The sequence below is a fragment of the Rhamphochromis longiceps genome, linkage group LG18 (genome assembly GCF_057381845.1).
Source record: "Rhamphochromis longiceps isolate RC_006_pf linkage group LG18, R_longiceps_female_GT1.1, whole genome shotgun sequence".
NCBI lineage: Eukaryota > Metazoa > Chordata > Actinopteri > Cichliformes > Cichlidae > Rhamphochromis > Rhamphochromis longiceps.
In genome coordinates this window covers 4,327,893-4,348,220 of record NC_140574.1, presented here as the reverse complement: position 1 = coordinate 4,348,220, position 20,328 = coordinate 4,327,893, and the positions used below count along the sequence as shown (strand labels likewise).

General features: G+C 40.6%; 1 protein-coding gene across 3 annotated transcripts; it reads left to right on the top strand.

The window, feature by feature from the left end:
* On the top strand, positions 1-19,085 carry LOC146647488 (uncharacterized). 3 transcript variants are annotated; one of them, XM_085389513.1, is made up of 4 exons: positions 1-218; positions 2,616-4,224; positions 7,935-8,274; positions 10,009-16,157. In XM_085389513.1, exons 2-4 carry the CDS (start codon positions 2,914-2,916, stop codon positions 10,773-10,775), a joined length of 2,418 nt encoding a protein of 805 aa, XP_085245639.1. In that variant the 5' UTR covers positions 1-218; positions 2,616-2,913; the 3' UTR covers positions 10,776-16,157. The 3 variants fall into 3 exon arrangements, with proteins under 3 accessions (XP_085245639.1, XP_085245638.1, XP_085245640.1); XM_085389512.1 differs by lacking the exon at positions 10,009-16,157 and adding an exon at positions 16,167-19,085 and having other exon boundaries at positions 19-218; XM_085389514.1 differs by lacking the exons at positions 2,616-4,224; positions 10,009-16,157 and adding an exon at positions 16,167-19,085 and having other exon boundaries at positions 19-218.
* The last annotated feature ends 1,243 nt before the right edge of the window (positions 19,086-20,328 follow it).

Here is a 20,328-nt window from a genome sequence, read left to right as displayed (position 1 = left end):
GAAGAAAAAGAAGGAGAACGGAAATGACTTGCCTCTTTACTGCTCAACAATTCAGTCTTCGGCATCGGTAAGAGTTTGTCGAGGAGAGATTAGCTGCTGCCGAAGACGAAATCTTCTCAGATCTTCAGAAACGATCTCCCAGTATGAGGACGACATCGACCGTGAGCACAGACTGGTAGAGACTAACCGGAAACTCGAGATAAAGTTACAAATAATAGGTACGTGAAAGTGTAGCGGTCTCAATGAACTAACACAAGAATCCGACTCACGCTGGATCCTAGTCAGATTTGTTGTTTCAGGCTAACAGACTAAAATCAAGGAGCAGCATCGAATCGTTTTTATAGAAGTAAAACAAGCGCTTCTCTGTTTTTTTAAAGCGGTAATTTTGCCCGGAACCCTTATTCGAGAAGTCGCGGTCAAGCAAGCCGCACCTTCAGTTGTGCTGCTCCTCTATTCCCGACATTGTGGTACGGGTGCCGAGTGACTAGCACAAAGGAACACGCGTTCATTCTGCAACTTTGAAACTGTCTTTATTTTACTTTATTTGCAGAACTATCGTTTTGCTCCGCTGTCCCGTATAGGAGTTTTTTTTTACATTATACGTTATAATACATTAATACATTCATGATACGTTATTAAACTATTTAAGGCTTGTAGTAGTGTATCTCGTAACTGTATTATTTAAGGAAAAATGAGTCAAAATCTATGTAAATTATGTTGCCTTGTTTATAATGTTACCATCTATGAACTGTAGTTGCAGTTTGAATTGATGATTGGATTGGATTCCTATTCAGGTTGAGACCTGTAAATACAGGAAATCCTTAAGAACCTTATTAGTTGTAAAATGTTCATCCAGCTCTTTCTGTTTGCAGTTAAAATTAAAAGCATTGTGAATATGGAGAAGTAATTTCCACATTACTTTTTTCATCTGATTTTTGGGGTTTTTCTCTGTATTATTGTGGGGCAGGGGTCTCAAACTCCAGTCCTTGAGGGCCGGTGTCCTAAAACTTTGCCATGTGTCCCTGCCTGTTGCAGCAGACCTGAATAAAATTATAAGGGCATTAGCAAGAGTATAGAACTTGACTGCATGCTGAAGTGGCAACCCCTAACCGCTTAAGTAAATGTAAATGGTAAATGGCCTGTATCTAGCGCTTTACTAGTCCCTAAGGACCCCAAAGCGCTTTACATATTCACACACACATTCACACACTGGTGATGGTAGCCACAGCCACCCTGGGGCGCACTGACAGAGGCGAGGCTGCCGGACACTGGCGCCACCGGGCCCTCTGACCACCACCAGTAGGCAACGGGTGAAGTGTTTTGCCCAAGGACACAACGACCGAGACTGTCCAAGCTGGGGCTCAAACCGGCAACCTTCCAATTACAAGGCAAACTCCCAACTCTTGAGTTGGGAGTTGAGCCACGATCGCCAAACACTTACATTTTTTAAATGTAAGTGTTTGGAAAAATGTACTAAAAGTATTTTTATTGCACCATGTTCATTCACTCATGAGCTCCTGTAACACAAATCAAATGGCTGAATTGCCACATCAGCATACAGTCAAGTTCTATAGTCTTACGAATGACCTACTAATTGCATTCAGGTAAGTTGCAATAGGGACAAATGGAAAAGTTTCAGGACCCCGGTCCCCGAGGGCTGGAATTTGAGACCCCTGTTGTAGGGTCTTTACCTCACAATATAAAGCGCTGTGAGGCAACTATTTTTTTATCATTTAAATTCCTATATAAATTGAATTGAAATGACTTTATTTGAGAAGACTTTGTTTGGTGTATTGTTTTGTATAATAAAGTGACAACAGAAAAGTGTACTGTAATATAGGGAGATGATAACCATGAACGGAGTCTGGGTTAACCTGAATCGATACTCACTGCAGTTGTGTTTGTTATTGTGAAAACTAATGTAACTGCAGTTCAGACATGGTAATATTCACACATTATGTGATTTGAGTGGACCTTGCTTTTATTTTTTTCTAAAACCATACAGTTAACCTCAAAAAGGAATATAGTAAAACTGTAACCTTGAGCAGAATTCATGTAATTTTAATTTAAATATAGGGATATAATACATAGGCTATGAGATATCATATATAATGATGAGTTTTTCTAAACCTGTACAGCTAAAATGAGATGCCAATTTTTTTTCTTTTTACAGGGAAAGTTGGGGTCATAGCTGCAGTGATGAACTGAAACTTGTACAAACATACAAGTATATACGATGTCTAAGACAATTTGTAACATTTTGTGATATGCTGAGTATTCTAATAAGATAAACTGTGATATATTACTTTTTTCGAACTGCAGATTTAGTTCAGTTGTGAGACAGCAGTCACCAGTTCCCTGTGATATGAGTCGTCATAGTTGCATATGAATCTGCGATGTCCACACATTGCAAGATAATGCTAATCTTTCTGCTATCCTCAACTTTACACTTCATTTATTTCTACTTCATTTTAGAACCTGAATTTGGCTTTATCCATGAAAACACACGGCAGTGACTTATGCCTGAGCTCCAGTGTCTTAAATATGCAGCAAAAGCCACAGTGTCTCAAATCTGTCTGCCTGTCACAGTCTCTCTCTCTCTCTCTCATTCACAGACAAACACACACGTGATTTGTTTCTGATGCTTTCATTTTTGTTTTGCCAACTTCCTGAGCTGCTGTACTCACTAGAACAGCAACAACAGACTGAAAAGCAACTGATTTTATTACCGTATTTTCACGACCATAAGGCGCACTTAAAAGTCTTAGATTTTCTTCAAAAAGTACGGCGCGCCCTATAGCGCAGTGCGCCCTGTGTGTTGTAATGAGGACGTAGTAGAGAACACCATGAGAACGCTAAAGGGTGAAGTGTGTGCGTTGACTTTATCGCACATACCTGTGTAAAAGAACAGGTATGTGCGTTATGCAGGACATCGTTGTTTTAACAACCCTGAAAATGGCAAAGAGACACGCTTACGAAGCACAGTTTAAACTGAAGGCCATCAGCTACGCGGAGGAACATGGAAATCGAGCAGCGGCGAGAGAATTTAAGATTAACGAATCGATGGTTCGCAAATGGAGGAAGCAAGAAAACAAGCTCCGGCAGGTCAAGAAAACGCAGCTGAGTTTCCGCGGACATAAGGCGAGGTGGCCCAAGTTGGAGGAAAGACTCGAGCGGTGGATCATCGAGCAAAGAACGAGTGGGAGAAGCGTTTCGACGGTCACCATTCGGCTAAAAGCAGTTTCACTAGCTGAAGAGATGAACATTGAACATTTCCAAGGAAGTCCGTCTTGGTGCTTTCGTTTTATGAAACGGTGCCATTTTTCCATCAGGACCGGGACTACGGTAGCGCAGCAACTTCCAGCGGATTATAAGGAAAAGCTGGCCATCTTCCGCTCCTACTGCAGCAAACACATCGGCGACAAAAACATCCAGCCCAGCCACATCACAAACATGGACGAGGTCCCGCTCACTTTCGACATCCCGGTGAGTCACACTGTGGAGAAGAAGGGGACCAGCACGGTAGCGATACGCACAACGGGGTATGAAAAGTCTTCTTTTACTGTTGTGCTTGGCTGCCATGCTAATGGACAGAAACTGCCGCCTATGGTGATTTTTAAGAGAAAGACTTTGCCTAAAGAGAAGTTTCCAGCAGGAATCATCATTAAGGCAAATGAAAAGGGCTGGATGGATGAGGAAATGATGAAAGAGTGGCTGAGGGAGGTGTATGTAAGGAGACCAGGTGGTTTTTTCCACGCATCACCATCGCTGTTGATCTGTGACTCTATGCGTGCCCATCTCACAGCCGATGTGAAAAAACTAGTGAAACAAATGAACTGTGAGCTTGCTGTCATTCCGGGAGGCCTGACAAAGGAACTCCAACCGCTGGACATCGGTGCGAACCGCCCGTTCAAAGTAAGGCTGCGAGCGGCCTGGGAGCGATGGATGACCGATGGAGACCACAGTTTCACCAAGAGTGGAAGGCAGTGCCGGGCAAGTTACGCCACAATTTGCCAATGGATTGTAGATGCTTGGGCTAACATGTCTGCTGGCACTGTTGTTCGAGCTTTCGCAAAAGCCGGCATCATTTCCGAGGAGCCGCACGGCACGGAAAGTGACTCTGACAGTGAAGAAAGTGAACCTGGCATGTTTGATGGAGATTTAGCGCAGCTGTTCAATTCAGACACAGAGGATGAGGACTTCGATGGGTTTGATGATAAAAATGTGAGTACCAAACTTTGTTTTGCTCCTGCTTTATTTTTAAATACGCACACTTGTATGCTTGTGTGTTGTTGATGATGACGATTACTGATAATAAAAATGTGAGTACCAAACTCAGGTTTGCTCCCGCTTTATTTTTAAATACGCATACGGTACTTGTATGCGCCCTATGATCCAGTGCGCCTTATGTGTGTGTTAAATACAGTAATGGCACACATAACTGAGACTGCGCCTTTTAGTACAGTGCGTCTTATGGTCGTGAAAATACGGTATCCCAGTATTAAAAGGTTCACTTTGTATTTGCAAAAATAATAATGATAATATATAAGATAATTTATATAATAATAACGTATCAATATTTAGTGTCCCTGTATCGATAAAGTATTGCCTTACTCCTTTTAGAGATGCACTTATGTGTTGACTCATGTACCTATTTAGTAGGGGTGCAACGATATTCGTATCGATATTGAACCGTTCGATACAGTGCTTTCGGTTCGGTACGCATATGTATCGAACAATACAATTTTTTTCAATTTTTTTTTTTTTTTTTTTGTGTCCCGTTTGGATCTATAGCCATCAGAATTGTTGTCTTGAGGCCAAGAAAGATGCCAAGAGGATTTATTTTAAGTGGATCATCATATTGGTCCATTTGATTGACCTTTATTATAATTATGAATTTATTTTATTTTCAGTTGCAAACGGGACAGACATGACTGTGGGATAGGACAGGGGGAAAGAATGAAAGAAAGAGGGGGAGAGAAAGAAAGAAAACCAAAGGGGAGAAAAAAAAAGAACAATACAAAATTTGTAATTTATTTTATCAACTTTCCTTCTGACGATGCTGTCTGTGTTGAGCGCTCAGTGAATCTGCATTTGACTACTCCGCCTAGGCTCGAGAGTGCAGCCTAGGCGGAGTAGTCGAACGCAGATTCACTGAGCACTCAACACAGACAGCATGGTCAGAAGGAAGAGCGCAGGGCAAGCTAGCGAGACAGAAGTGGACCTCCCCACCCTCATTCAGATCTGGCGTTTGGAATTATTTTGGTTTTCATGTGACGTATGACCCTGAAGGTAAGCGAGTCATGAACTAAAGTAAAACAGTATGTTGGATGTGCCATGCAATGCTCAATTACATGGGTGGGAGCTAGTGTGTTAGCGCAGTTAGCTCGTTAACGTGTTGGCCGTCTAGCCCCTCTGTATAGGGTAGCTCGTTAACGGAGATTTGCCGTGTTGTGGCGTTAAGGTTATTTCAACGAGATTAACCTGAAAGCACTAGTGGGAACACAACGAATATGACTGCACATTTACACCAACATCATCCTAGTGCAAAGACAAAAACAACAAGCATGCATGCTACAAACTTTAGCCGAGTCATTTAGACAGCTGTTAGCACAGGATTCTCCTTATGGAGACCTGATATGTTTAATATGCTGCTGAGAATATAGCCCAGAAGAAGCGGATAGTATAGCTTTTATTTTGGAAAGAGACATTTCTCTGTAATAAACTCTCTTTTCCAAAGATGAGTGATTCCTCAATCAGATACAGGGCTTGCAAAATCGCTAGCCCGACGTCCCGGGGCTATCTCTCCCCTGCCTGTCGGGCTATTGTAGGAAGGAAAAATATATGTCAATGCTTTTGCATTCTTTCAGAAATGTAGCTGGGTAATTATGTCATTGGGTGAGCCACTGTCAATATGTGACATATTGAAATCGCGTTTGAATTTGCGCTTGTTTTTTTGCTTTCACTTTGCAATCGCGCGAACTGTGTATAGAGAGCGACAGCACTGATCTGTGAGTGATGATAATTTGTGCACCAATTCCTCTGACATCGTCTTATTAATTGTTAGCTTACTATGCAAACATGACAAGTGAAATCTCCCGCAGCTTAAACATGTGAGAGGTTGATCGCGCAGAGAATCGCTGAGCTTATGTGAGTGCGGCAGGATATATATTTCACTACGATGACCTGGATGACTGAGAACCTTCACAGACAGATATATATTTTAGTTCTGCTGAGCCAAATAAGACAGGTCAGGGTGAAGAAGTGACAGCCAAAGAAAAGCTTACCACAAAACGGAGAAGTTATGACAAATCAGACTATAAGGCAAAAAGAAAGTGCAGCTTTATGGTTTCATGGACAAAATAATTTCTGTGGCTGCAATATGACGAGCTAAAAAACAACACGCACAAGGGTTAGGGTTAAATTTAAAAACTGTACTTTTGTGTTAAAATATATATTTATAATTTTAATAAATGACAAATTAAAAAGGCATGAACATTTTTTTTTGTATCGAAAAAATATCGAACCGTGACACCAAAGTATCGAACCGAACCGAACCGTGAATTTTGTGTATCGTTGCACCCCTACTATTTAGCTAGGTTGGTATGATACCTGGGATGAGCTTCCATGCTGTGTAGACACAGGTAATCAGCTGGTAGCTCAATGGTGGCGTTCTCTGCCCTGTGTTAGTTAGTCTGGGTGAGTACCTGCTGTTATGAGCACATTTATTTGTGCTGTTAGCATCTTCAGATAGTAGGTGTGGATCACCTCAGGTCCATAATGTTGACTGCCTCTTTTTCTGGGAGGTTGCCGTGGTCTGCTGTCAGGTCCACAAGTCACTTAACGCTCGTGGTATACAACATCTCTTTCTCCCAGATGTTCTTCCAGTATTGTTCAGTTTTATCTCTGGGTGCCCTCTTATTATTGTTCCCTTGTAGCTGAGAGTACACCTTGGACTGATGTTTGGAGAAGAGGCAATTTATTCTCTTGGCCTCTGCTTGTCTCTTCAGCCTAGTGCCGAGAGGTGTGAGCTTTTGTTTCTAGAACCTTAGTTATTTGCACCTTGTTGTATATCTTATTCATCCAGGACCTGTCGTTCAGTACTTCTGTTAGCTGACTAACCCCCTCTGGGCTTCCCTGATTTTTGGCTTCCAACCTTCTTCTCCACAGGGGACTTTCTCTGCATGCGTTCTTGATCTCATACCAAAGTGTTTCTATTATTTCTGTGGCAGTGGCATATATGAGCTCATTTTTTTTAGTAACACTGGTAGTGGGAATGGTGAGCCGAGCTTTCTTGTCATCTGCAAGCATCGCCTATGATGAGACTTGTTAGTGAGGGAGTCATCAAGCGAGTAATGAATCCAAATGTAAAAAAAAAAAAAGTTTGGCTCAAGTTCTTATCAGTGTTTACCGAGTAGATCAGGAAAACGAAAAGAACATCTAAGAAGTGTCTTAGCAGAGCTTTATTTTTCAGCATTAGTGAAGCAGTGTAGGGACTTCTTGACAATGAACAACACAACAAGACAGACAACATCCAAAGAAAAGCTTGAAGTGTCCTTCAAGAAGAACTATTCCTGAAGACTATGAAATGATGCGAACGCTTGACTAACAGAGTTCAGAATAAAGGTGTTTATCACAAATATTGATTTTTAAGCTATTAGAGTAAGACAGGCTCATTTTTTCCATGTATACACTATTTCTGTATTTTTCCATGTTTCAGTAAATCACTACAGCTATGACCTCATCGCTATCTTTTAAAAATGGTCTCTTATAAAACTGCAGAGAACATTTGATGCAAAATTGACTCTAATTACATATGTGTAGTATTCCCACATTTAAAATCTAATTCTGTTAGAGGTAATCCAATGGTTTTACTGCATTGTACTATGTCATCACATTACTAACCTTTTTCTTGTGTACATTTGTTCCCAAAGACCTCCCACAACAACATGACCAGCAAGAGGGACTCAGATCAACAGAAGACCTCCAACAACGTGATGATTAAGGAGGACCCAGATCAGCAGGAAACCTCTGATAACAACATGATGTTAAAGGAGGACCCAGACCTGCAAGTTTGTAACCAGGAGAGGAACTCCAGTCTGGAGAAGGAGAACCCAGAGCCTACACAGATTAAAGATGAACAGGAGGAACTCTGCATCAGTGAGGAGGGAGAGCAGCTTGTAGTGAAGGAGGAGGTTGATGGTATCATCGTTTGGACTGGTAAAGAACGGCTCAGTCTTCTGGATAAAATCTGGAAACCAAAAGAAAACTTGGGTATGTACAACTAAAAAGTTCTTAATGAGATGACACAGGAATATGAATCTTAATAACTTTGACCTTAATCAGAGCTCAAAGTTTCTTATTTGTTTACAGGCACAGGAAAATTTTAAGGGAAAACTGCAATGAGTAGAGCAGGAGTGGGGGAACTCCAGGCCTCAAGGGCCAGTGTTCTGTACCTGACAAACCATCCTACCCGTTGTTTCTGCGCATGCGCACAACACGAAATTAAGTGGCGAACCGTCCTACCTTTTTGAATATTAGCTAGAAACATACTCTGACTGGTAAAATTAAGTGACAAACCATGCTGGCTTTATGAATATGAGCTACAAGCATACTCTGATGGGCAAAGTTAAGTGGCAAACAGTCATACCTACTTAAATTTGTGCTGGAATTACTCTGTGACAGCAGAAATGTGCATAAACTACTGATGGTAGGATGTTTTGCCAAAGTAGGATGGTTTGTCAGAACACCAGTATCCTGCAGGTTTTAGATGTCAATCTGGGTCAACACACCTGAATCAAATGATTAGTGCATTCACAGGCCTCTGGAAAACCTCAAGACATGTTGAGGATGCAATTTAGCCATTTAAATCAGCTGTGTTGGATCAAGGACACATCTAAAACCTGCAGGACACTGGCCCTTGAGTTCCCCCACCCCTGGAGTAAAGTTTAGATTTTACTACAGCATTTTATCCAGTCTGAGTACAGTACTTTGGTTATTTAATTTGAATAATTTCAATGGCTTATTTTTATCGATCTGATGTCTGGGCATTTTTCTCAGAAAATCTGAAAACCATCTAAGATGAGGTGATGTTGCTAGTCCTTCTAAAACCATCTTGGGAACTGAGAGGAGTTGGACTTGGTGCAACTGTGGTGACAGCTTGGTTTCATGTTTACTCCTGGTGGGAGTTGAACTGACAGGGTTTCCCTTTGTCACCAGTTATCTTCATAATTTTTAGTGACAGAATTTCTAGCATTGCAAAGTGGCATAGGATTTCTGCCTTGGTAGCCTCAGAATCTCCTCTCTGCTCTTCACAGTTGATGTGACTATTTTTGGTTTTATCATCCAACTTGCATTTGTAGCCAAGTGTGAAGTGTTTGGAAAGATAACTAGCACCTTCAAAATGAGGTCATGGTTCTCAGCCAGAAAGGGGTGAATGTCCATTTTGCGTCGGGGATGAGTTGCGCCTGCAAGTGGAAGAAGTTGGATATCTCAAATGTTCAGAAAGTGAGGCAGAGTGGAGCGGGAGACTTGAAGGGGAACCCGTACTGCTTTTGCTGTGCATGTTATATCTGTTGCGAGGAGGTGATGGGAAATGTAAATGAGCATCTTCTGAAGGGTATATGGGCTCTATGTTAGAGAAATTAGGAGTTTGGTCAGAAGTGCCTTTCCACCTCTGTATTGAAAGGAGCAACTTTAAAGTCCTCAGGCTTTTAAAACCCTTTAAGCCCTAACCTGTCGCTGGTGACAGGTTTTTTTCAACCTACCGTAACTTTTGAGCTGTTCACATAATTGAAAAAATGGCAACAGTTTCTGAAAGCAGAGGCTCTGCGCTTTCTATTGAAATTAGGTTCATTATCCCAGGCACAGGGTGAACGCAACCCTGTGAAAACGAAGGTTGGTTGACAGAAAAGAGGGTCAGCAAGTATAACAGAAACTTTTTTCTTTCCTTTTCTTTTTTTTTGCTGGGGTGGGGTGGATTTCATTCATTCATGTTGAGGACTTCAGCAGGGATCCGTGCCATTTGTGGCCAAAGTCGAGGCCGGTGCCATGTACATCAGAAAAGCCGTGGAGCTGGTGGTGATGCCTCTCGCAGCCGGTCGCCACATCGTCCAGTGGCTTGGAGAACAGAGGCAGACCCAGATGATGCTGTCCCTCAACCACCAAGATTCAGACCAAAGAGAACCCCTGGTATTCAACCTCCTCTCAATGCTGCACAATCCCCAGGTGATATCTTCTCCAAATTTTTTGATGACGAAGTACTAAAATGCTTGTGTGAAAACACAAACAAGAATGCGGCAAAAAAAAAGGAAAAGGGCAAAACGTTTGCATGGAAGGAAATTACATCAGAAGAACTACAAAAGTACCTGGGCTTGTTACTTTACATGGAAGTCTGCAATTTTCCAAAAATGGTAGACATTTGGAGGAGTAACACAATTTTTCATGTTCCTTTTCCTGCCACTGTTATGTCCAAAGACCGATTTATGGCCATCAATTCTAACCTTCATATCAGTGATCCAGAAGAAGATGTGGCCTATGGCAAGAAAAAGGGCACAGAGGACTATGACACATTTCACCAGGTCAGACCTCTCCTTGAGATGTTGAGAAGTCGTTGCATGAGTAACTACCACCCAAAGCAGCACATTTCAGTTGAAGAGAGGATGGTTGCCAAGCCCACCAAGTGGGGGCTAAAAAATTTTGTTCTTGCTTATGTAAATGGCTACATCATAGACTTCAAGCTATACACAGGGAAATCAAAGTTGTCATCAGAGTAGGGCTGCCACGATTTGTCGACTAGTCACAATTACGTCGACTATCAAAATCGTCGACGACTGATTTAATAGTCGACGTGTCGTTTGAAGCTTTGTAAGATCGCAAAAGACGCAGAAGTAGCAGGATTTAAGAGTGTAATAACGGACTGAAACAGAAGATGGCAGCACTGCATATACAAGGATGCCAGCTGCCGTTAAACCCCGAAGAAGAAGAAGCAGCTGTGTCCCAGAATTCATAGCGCGGCCCAGCTTAGTTTCCAACAATGGCGGTAGCTAGTTAGTTTTAATATTACTCTTATTATTCTTTCTGGGTCACAAAATAAACGTTTAACATATTTTCAGGCGAGAATGTAGCTGTGTAAACCTCAAATATCTGCTCAGTTTATCAGGACACCACATATTTTCAAAAGCGCACGACGTTTTCGGAGACGTCTGTTACCCACTAGCTCGATAGCTAGCCGGGGGCTAGGTCACTAGCGCCGTGAGAACACCGGACTCCCGGCAAATTGTTTTCAAACCCACCGCCGTCTTTCGCGACTCAGGTTAAATATATATGAGTCACTTAGATAAATTAAAAATGTTGTTGTTTGGCTTTTTTTTTTTTTTTTTTTTTTTTTTTTTTTTTTAGTATTTTATTTGTTCCTGAGAAAATCGGTTTGGCTGAGATTAAAGTTATAGTTTTTACACAGCTGTATAAACGTAAAGCAGACAGCTGATTATCAGAAGTGTGAGATGCTGGAGAATTTACTCCGGTGTCCTGTTATATTTTAGATAGCAAGGAGTTTATTAAACTTCACCGAAACAATCTGCAAATTTCATTAAAATTGAATAAACTATCATCTTGTCTTTATTTTTAGTTAGCACCTTAAAAGCTTAAAGCTATAAGCTAATGATAGTTATATAAGAGCAGATGCTGCTGGTGCAATAAGCTGTAGTTTTACGTCCAGTGGATGATGATCTGATTAGTCGACTAATCGCATAAATAATCGGTGACTAGTCGACTATCAAAATAATCATTTGTGGCAGCCCTACATCAGAGAAAGGACTCTCTTTTGATGTGGTTACATCACTAGTGGACAAAGAATCAGAATCAGAAACTTTATTGTCATTGTCATGAGAACAACGAAATTAAGAATGGTCCCCGATCATTGCATCATCCCTAGCAATATCAAAATATAAATAAAACAATAAAATTCAATAAATAAAATAGATAGAATACTTAAAATACTAATAAGATATAACAGTAAAACATTCACATACATTCCCACACACATGCTTCAGACCGTGCATAGATTAACACAAGAGTGGCGTGATGGACATTTTTTTGTAGTATTCAGATGTGTTATTGCAGTTGGATAACAGCTGTGTTTGAGTCTATTAGTCCTTGCTCTGATTGCCCTGTACCGTCTGCCTGAGGGCAACAGTTCGAACAGGGAGTGGCCAGGATGTGAGGTGTCTTTTATGATGTTTTGGGCCTTTTTAAAACAGTGGGCGTTGTGTAGAACTTCCAGTGTGGGGAGAGGGCAGCCAGTGATCTTTTGGGCGGTGTTAATGATCCCTTGGAGTGCTTTCCTCTGAGCCCCTGTGCAGCTAGTGTACCAGATGCAGATGGGATCAGGTTATATTGTCTACTGTGATAACTTCTACACCAGCCCAGGCTTCTTCCAACACTTGAAAAAGCAGGGATTTGGGGCTTGTGGTACATACAGGGAGGGCAGACTGGGTGTTCCATCCTCTCAGGAAAATGCTCTCCATAAAAGATCACCAAGAGGCTCCATTCGGTGGATCAGGGATGGTGACCTTTTATTTGTAAAGTGGGTGGACAGTCGAGAAGTCGCCATCTGTACCACCGTCCACCCTGTGTACAGTGGGGACACAGTGTTACACTGGCAGAAAAATGAAGATGGACATTTTGAGAGCGTTTCTGTCCCCAGACCGACAGCTGTGACCGAATACAATAAATACATGGGAGGAGTGGACACATCAGACCAGATGCTAGGAACAAATTCAGTCCTTTGCAAAACCAAAAGATTGAACATGATAGTTTTCCAGCATCTACTGGACATTGCAGTTACCAACAGTTTCATTCTTCACAAAGAGTTGTGCATCAGCAAGCAACAGAAACACAAGACACGGCAGGCCTTCCAGGAGGAGCTTGCTGCACACCTCGTAGGTGTTTGCTTGGATGGCAAGCCTGAGTTCCCAAGTCAAGGACACTTTCCTGTCCCTACGAGCACTAGAGATATGGGAAAGAGGCACAGGGCAACCTTGGGAAGGAAGCAGTGCACTGTCTGAAAGAGGAGCACTCCTTGGAAATGCCAGCAGTGCAATGTAGGCCTTTGCCTGCAGCTCGAAAGGAACTGCTTTTTGGAGTTCCACCAGAGGCCAAAAATGTCTGGACTTGCTTAGAAAAAAAATTAGAGACCCCTAGAAACAAACAAACGAAAGTTCACATATTTGTTGTCTGTTTTATAGTTCAAATTGCAAATTGCAAATCTTTTTTTTTCATGTACATTCTGAGTACCTTATTCAGTAAAAATCTGTAAAGTTTCATGTTCCTGTTTTGTGTTTTCCTGTTATTATTCTCTGTTATCACACAGTTATAGCAAACAGTAAAGAAAAACAACTACCAGATGTTGAAGGAAGTAGTAGTCCTAAAAAAGGGACAAACCACATACTCGCAGCAGATTTTATGACACCTCCACAGCTAAAACAACAAAATAATTCCAGGCAGCCTGTTTAACATTATACAGTTTAAAGGATGCCTCCACGACACCCTCTAGGCAGTGAGTTTTGGACATATCCTACTTGGGAGGAGTACCTGGGGTAGACCCAGGACACTGTTGCTTAGGAACGCCAACAGTGGTCCCCTGAAAAAGTTGAGGTTTCTATCCAAATAAAAGCAGAAAGTGGAGTTCAAATAATTAGTTTATGTTGTTTCCATCCCTTAAAAATTAAAAATTGGGACTTATTATTGCCCACACATTAATTTTTTTTAAAAAAGGCTGTAAAAATTTCCACATTGTACTGTGGAAAAATATCAAAAAAGAAGTGCTACTCCTGCTTGATGCATTAAAACGTATAGCAACTTTGTACAATTTATTCTAAATAAATGAATAAATATTAGGGGTGGGACTCGATTAAAAAGATTAATCTAGTTAATTAGAGGCTTTGTAATTAAATAATCTTGATTAATCGCATTTGCTCGCACAAGAAAATTTTCCCCTAAGCTCAAATGTTGTGGTTTTTTTTGGTTTTTTGAATTTAAAAGGGTTTTAGTGGGTGACAGAATCAAATTATGGACATGGAGATGAATGCTGTAAATGCAAACTCTTAATTTCTGAGAGAAAAAAGTATTTAAACTGAATTTCAATTCAAAACAGAGAAACAAGAACTTAAACAGACTTAAAAATAAAGCCTTATTTTAAGTACTTTAAATACATTTTCAAAATCGTATCGTCTTTAAATAGTAATACAAACTTCAACATAAAGTGCAGTTTTTCTTCTTAATAAAAAAATAAAGCAGAAACATTAAAGGTTATTTAACCAGCTTCACCTTTAGACTCTGAGTAACCGTAGCCAAAATTATTTTGTACATTAGGCTAAAACAGTGTGATCATTGAACATTTTAGTGCAAAAATCAACAAACCTATTGGAGTCACAATACCTCTATGCTTAGTTGCTGTCTGTCTCTTTCAGCCAGTTACTTAGACAAACTACCCTGTTCACATTTTCAGAGCTCAAGTGAGCTCTCTTTTTTGTTACTATGTGACCTGCAAGTGGGGAACACTCTCACATGGGACTCTCACATGGCAAGGACATACAGCTGTATGTGTAGGTCCCTGTTCGACTCGACCACCAGTGCAGCGGTCAGTCTTTTTCATTGATGGTGTATTCTGCTCTGTACAAACTCAGGGCCCTGGTACTCAGGGCTTCCTCATCTGAATCAGAGTCCGAAGACAATGAAGAGAGGAGGAGGCTCTTTGTCTTTGCTGGCTCCTTTGTAGTGGCATCTTTACATTTTAAGACACTTTAAATCTTTAAAGGGTGGGTCAAGTACAGTAGCTATCTTGAGCCACTGATGGTTGAGTGTTGCTACACATTGGGGTATGTCCTTTGTGAAGGATCTTAAATTTCACCATGTAGTTTGATTCATCATCGGAGACCTCCATGGTGTGAGGCAGATGGCAGAAAGCAGGTAAAACCACTGGACATGAGACATGTCTCACCTCTAAGAAGTTCAGTCACAAACCTGTAGTAGACAGTTCAAGAAAGTAAATATTAATCTACACACTAATTGTCAACTATAGAGCTTTTTGAAGAAACAACAACAATAAATTGAAAATAGTTTTATTTACTTGCATGGCTTGAGGACAGTCAGCTTTTGGAGTTTTACTGGCTCAGATGGAGTTTGTCTGATTTGATTGTTTGTCTAAAGCAGCAAAAACAGCCTCTTGATTCTTTAGTAGACAAGAAACCATATCCCGCTTTGAATTCCACTGTGTGGAAATATCCTGTATGAGTGGCTCTTTTTGTTGCCCCAGTCGTGTTTGCTCCTGGTGTAGTTCCATCGTATTAGCAGGACTGTGTGTAATGCATCTAATTTTGCTTGCTTTTTCAGTGTCATAAAGCTGTTGAATTTACCTGAATAGTCTTTCAGGTGGAAAGTTGGATCAACTGATGCTAAATGTTGTCCAATGTTGACTTACTAATGTCGGTCCTGAAGCCAGTCATTTCATCAAGTTTGGGCTGCTGGCACCTTTTGTTGGAGCTAACAGCTCCCACAGTTTCTGTGCTCGCTGCAACATGTTTTGCATTTAGATGGTACTGTAAGCTTGAAGTGATTTGGTGGTATGCAAACTCCTTTGTGCACAGTTTGCACAAAACCAGACTTTTATCAAGGCTTTACTTAGTAGTCTTTTGGAAATTAAGTTTGCCTGCGATCAGTCCTAGCAGCATGCTTTCTTCTGAGTCTTCCATTTTTGTAGCTGTTTGCATCAGTGTAATCGTATACCAGGAAATCATGACATGGACAAAACTTGCGATTTTCTTGGAACGCAAAGTGCGATTAAATGCTTTAATTTTTAACGCGTTTCTTTTTTTCAAATTAATTAATTGCAATTAAAGCATTAAATTCACCCCTAAGTAATATAAAAAGTAATAAGTAGAAGAGGAAAAATCTAAAATGTGTCCGAGAAATACATAGGTATATACTGATTTAAAAAACTATATTACTGCAGAGTGGAGGATTACAGCTAAGGGCTTTCGTGAGGATGTAATAAATAGATTTTACTCTTTAGAACTTTTTCCACCTGGATAACTGAACTTCCGATGGCAAATTACATGATATTTTCTCAAATATGTGTGTGTTTTCTATCATTTTTGTCTATGCAGACCTCCCACTACAACATGACTGTAAGGAGGAAGAAGTACTCATAGACCAGCAGGTCTGTAACCAGGAGAGGAGCTCCAGTCTGGACCAGGACTCAGAGCCCCCACAGATTAAAGATGAAAAGGAGGAGCTATGCATCAGTCAGGAGGGAGAGCAGCTTGCAGTGAAGCAGGAGGTTGATACTTTTACGGTCACTCCAGGAGCAAACACTGACCTGCTCCTTTCTTGCAAGTCTTCTGAAACTGAAAGCCAAAAACAGGAAGAAAGCAAGCATGTGCTCTCAGGATTGATTATACATTTTGAGCTGAAGAACACATCACAACAGACAAATAGAAGTCAGAGTAACACAGTAGACACCTCTCTCGAATCAGAGAGTCAGGGTAAAACTGATACAAACAAAAAGCCTATAAAATGTGACACTTGTGGAAAAAGATTTCGGTTTGACTGCCACTTAGCAAAACACGCTCGAGTTCACACGGGTGAGAAACCTTATACTTGTAGCAGTTGTGGAAAAAGGTTCACTCAGATGGTAAACTTGAAAATTCACATGAGACTCCATACAGGTGAGAAGCCATATACTTGTAACACCTGTGGGAAAAAGTTTACTTTCTTATCACCTTTCAAAATTCATGTTAAACATCATGCAGGTGACAGGCCATTTCCTTGTAGCGTCTGTGGAAAAAGATTTGTTATAAAGGCGGGACTGGAAAGTCACATGAAAAGTCACACAGGTGAGAAGGCGTATCCATGTAGCACCTGTGGGAAAAGATTCTCACTGAAGTCAGGATTGGACAGTCACATGACAATCCACACAGGTGAGAAGCCTTTTTCCTGTAGCACCTGTGGGAGAAGATTCAGAAAAAAATCAATATTGGAAGGCCATTTAAGAACGCACACCGGTGAGAAACCTTTCCCCTGTACCTACTGTGGGAATGTATTCAGCCGGAGGGTAAACTTGAAAACACACATGAGAAAACATACAGGTGAGAAGCCGTATTCTTGTAGTGAGTGTGGGAAAAGATTTAGTAGCTTTTCAGGATTCAAAAATCATATGAGAATCCACTCAGGTGAAAAACCATATTCTTGCAGCACCTGTGGCAAAAGATTCACTCAGCGATCAGGACTGGAAACACACATGAGAATTCACACGGGTGAGAGGCCACATACTTGTGGAACTTGTGGCAAAAACTTCAGTGATTCATCAGCAATCAGAAAACATGTGAGAGTCCACATAGGTGAGAAACCACATACTTGTGGTGCCTGTGGAAAAAGTTTCAGTGATGAGTTGAAATTCAAAAGTCATCTCAAAGTTCACACAGGAGAGAACTTACGTTTCTGTAGTGTCTGTGGAAGAGGATTCACTCAGGTGAATCACTTGACAAGACATATGAGAACTCACACAGGTGAGAAGCCATATTCTTGTAGCACCTGTGGGAAAGGATTTGGTGACTTATCAGGGATGAAAAGACACATGAGAATCCATACAGGTGAAAGACCATATTCCTGTAGCACCTGTGGGAAGACTTTTAGTGACTTAACAGGATTCAAAACTCACACAAGACTTCACACAGGTGAAAAGCCATATTCCTGTAGTGTGTGTGAGAAAAGTTTTATTCAGATGATACACTTAAAAAATCATATGAGAAGGCATACAGGTGAAAGGCCACACTCTTGTAGCATCTGTGACAAAAGATTCAGTTATGCCACAAACCTGAAAAATCACATGAAAAGTCACACTAGTTAAGTGTCCCACTCACTTAAAAAGCTGATCTCATATGCATTTTATTTCCATAACATTAACGAACTGTACCGATCATGTATTCAATTTGCTGTCCTATTCTTATGATGAATGGCAGCAGTGTCTACCTGTCCTGTATCACTACACTTGCTGTTTTTCGGATAATCAATAATTATCTTGTGGGGCATAAGTTTGACACCCCTGATGTAGCGGAAACCCTGATTTTATATTTGTCTGAATTTATTTTTGTTGTTTTGTTTTAGGCTGTAGACATGACAAACATAAGTTGTAGATGTAGGTTGTGTTTTAAGAAATACCTTTCTTATAGAAAATCAAGGATAGATGAACTTCATGCTTTTTATGGAAAACTTTTAATTCAGTTGTTCAGAGTTTAGCAAGAAAGTGCCACACATAGGACAGAAATACGTCATTATGGACTTGACGAGCTATTCATATTAATGAAAATTAACCTTCAGTGTGTGTTGAATGGTTATGAGTTTTATGCAGTTCAAGTAAAGTTTTAAAAGTAATCCTTATATATTTTTCTGAGTAGTAATATCTAAAATATAAAGGAAACATAAATTCTGCCTTATTTCACACATTTTTCTTGGTTACTGATATTTTTTATATAAATGTAGAAGCAGATTTTTTTTTCTTATTTGTACTATTTGAATAAACATGTCCTCGTCTGTGTTATAGTTCTTGTTTAGCAGCAGGTTCACAGTTCAAACTGCATGAAAATTTTATCAATTTTGGTGATCATGTCAACAATTAATTGTATTGAATTTGATGTGAACTCAGTAACATAGGGTTTGACCTGCTTGATATGAAATATATTTACTCTATTGGTTTAATGTGCAGTCTAATGAGAGGGATGCATCGAAGTAACCAACTGAAATGATTAGAAGCAAACCTTTTGTGCAAATGTGGATTTAATATTTTTTTCAACAAGATGGGAAAAGTGTTTTTACCATAGATCAAATTTTATAATGGTATTTTGGTTACAGGAAAGTTGTTACACTGCAGGAGCTTTGCATGAGTCACGGTCGGAATGAACCTGATATACTGTATACTGCACCTTGGTGCAGCCCCACAGTTCATCCTCCATCTGAAACGAGGAATTTTACTGTTTTGTCAAACTTCGCACATCTGTTGCAAAACAAAATAAACCATTAAAACCATCTTCTCGCTTCTCAAAAGTAATTCCTGGCATAAAAACAATACACACAGCTATTATATGCTGTGCGTATCGTTTCATTAGGGATTTTCACAGCAGATCATCTGCTTACATCTGATTCATCTTGTGTTACACCAATCCACTGCATGTCCTCCTTCACCACATCTGTGAACGTCCTCTGTTCTCTTCCTCTTTTCCTCCTCCTTTAAAGTTCTAGTCATTAACTTTCCTTTCCCTCTGCCCTAGCCCTCCTCTGCACGTGCCCAAACCATCTCAATGTTGCCTCTCTAACCTTGCCTCCAAAATGCTTGAGCTGAACTGTCCATCAGATGTATGAATCTTGTCCATCTTGGCAACTCTCAATGAAAATCTGAGCACCTTGAGCTCTGCTTTCTCCAGTTTGACCTTCTGTCTTTTAGTTAGTGTCACATTTCCCAAACCATAAATCAAAGCAGGTCTCGCTTCCAATTCAATTCAATTCAATTTTATTTATATAGCGCCAAATCACAACATAAGTCGCCTCAAGGCGCTTCCATCTTTTAAACCTTCCCTTTCAACTCTTGCAGCTATCCTTCTGTCACAAATCACCCTAACACTCATCTCCACCCACTCCACCCTGCCTGCACTCTGTATATTTGACACACGATCATGTGACATGACCGTCAAGTAAATTTTAAAATTAGACCGAGATAATCCGAGTAAATACAAAATGCAATTTTAAACGCCCATTTTATTTATTAAGGAAAAAATCTATCCAAACCTACCTGCCCCTGTGTGAAAAAGTAATTATCACTGCCCTCTCTCCTCCATACCTCCACAGTTATGTCATCTGGACCAACTGCTTTTCCACTCATTATCCTTCATAGCTGCTGTAACCTGCCCCTTACCAATCTCCTGCACTTCCTCATGCACTGTCTCTCTGCCATCTGTCCTCCTCTCTTTTTTATTTTCCAGCCATCCATTTAATTTCTTCCGTTCATGCAGGGCCAGGTCACGGGGGCAGCAGCCTAAGCAGACAAGGCCTCCTCCCGGTGAACCTAATAAAAGTACTCCTCTCAGGAGCATTTGAAATGCCCTCATTAGTGCATTTCCAGCTCTATCCTTAATCACCCTAACCTACTGCACTTCCCTTCTAGTTTAATCTCGCTTTAAACTTCAGATCCTGTCAGACACTCTTTTCAACTCTATAACACTATTCACGTTTGCAGAGGAGGGATAGTGAATATACACAGCAGTAACATTAAGATGT

What these genes read in the sequence shown, in the direction of transcription:
- LOC146647488 (XM_085389512.1), top strand. Translation starts at nt 2,914, where the DNA reads ATGTGCGTTATGCAGGACATCGTTGTTTTAACAACCCTGAAAATGGCA. An exon ending in ATGGGTTTGATGATAAAAAT is followed by an intron (nt 4,225 to 7,934) that starts GTGAGTACCAAA and finishes TTGTTCCCAAAG; the next exon opens with ACCTCCCACAACAACATGAC. An exon ending in GAAACCAAAAGAAAACTTGG is followed by an intron (nt 8,275 to 16,166) that starts GTATGTACAACT and finishes TTGTCTATGCAG; the next exon opens with ACCTCCCACTACAACATGAC.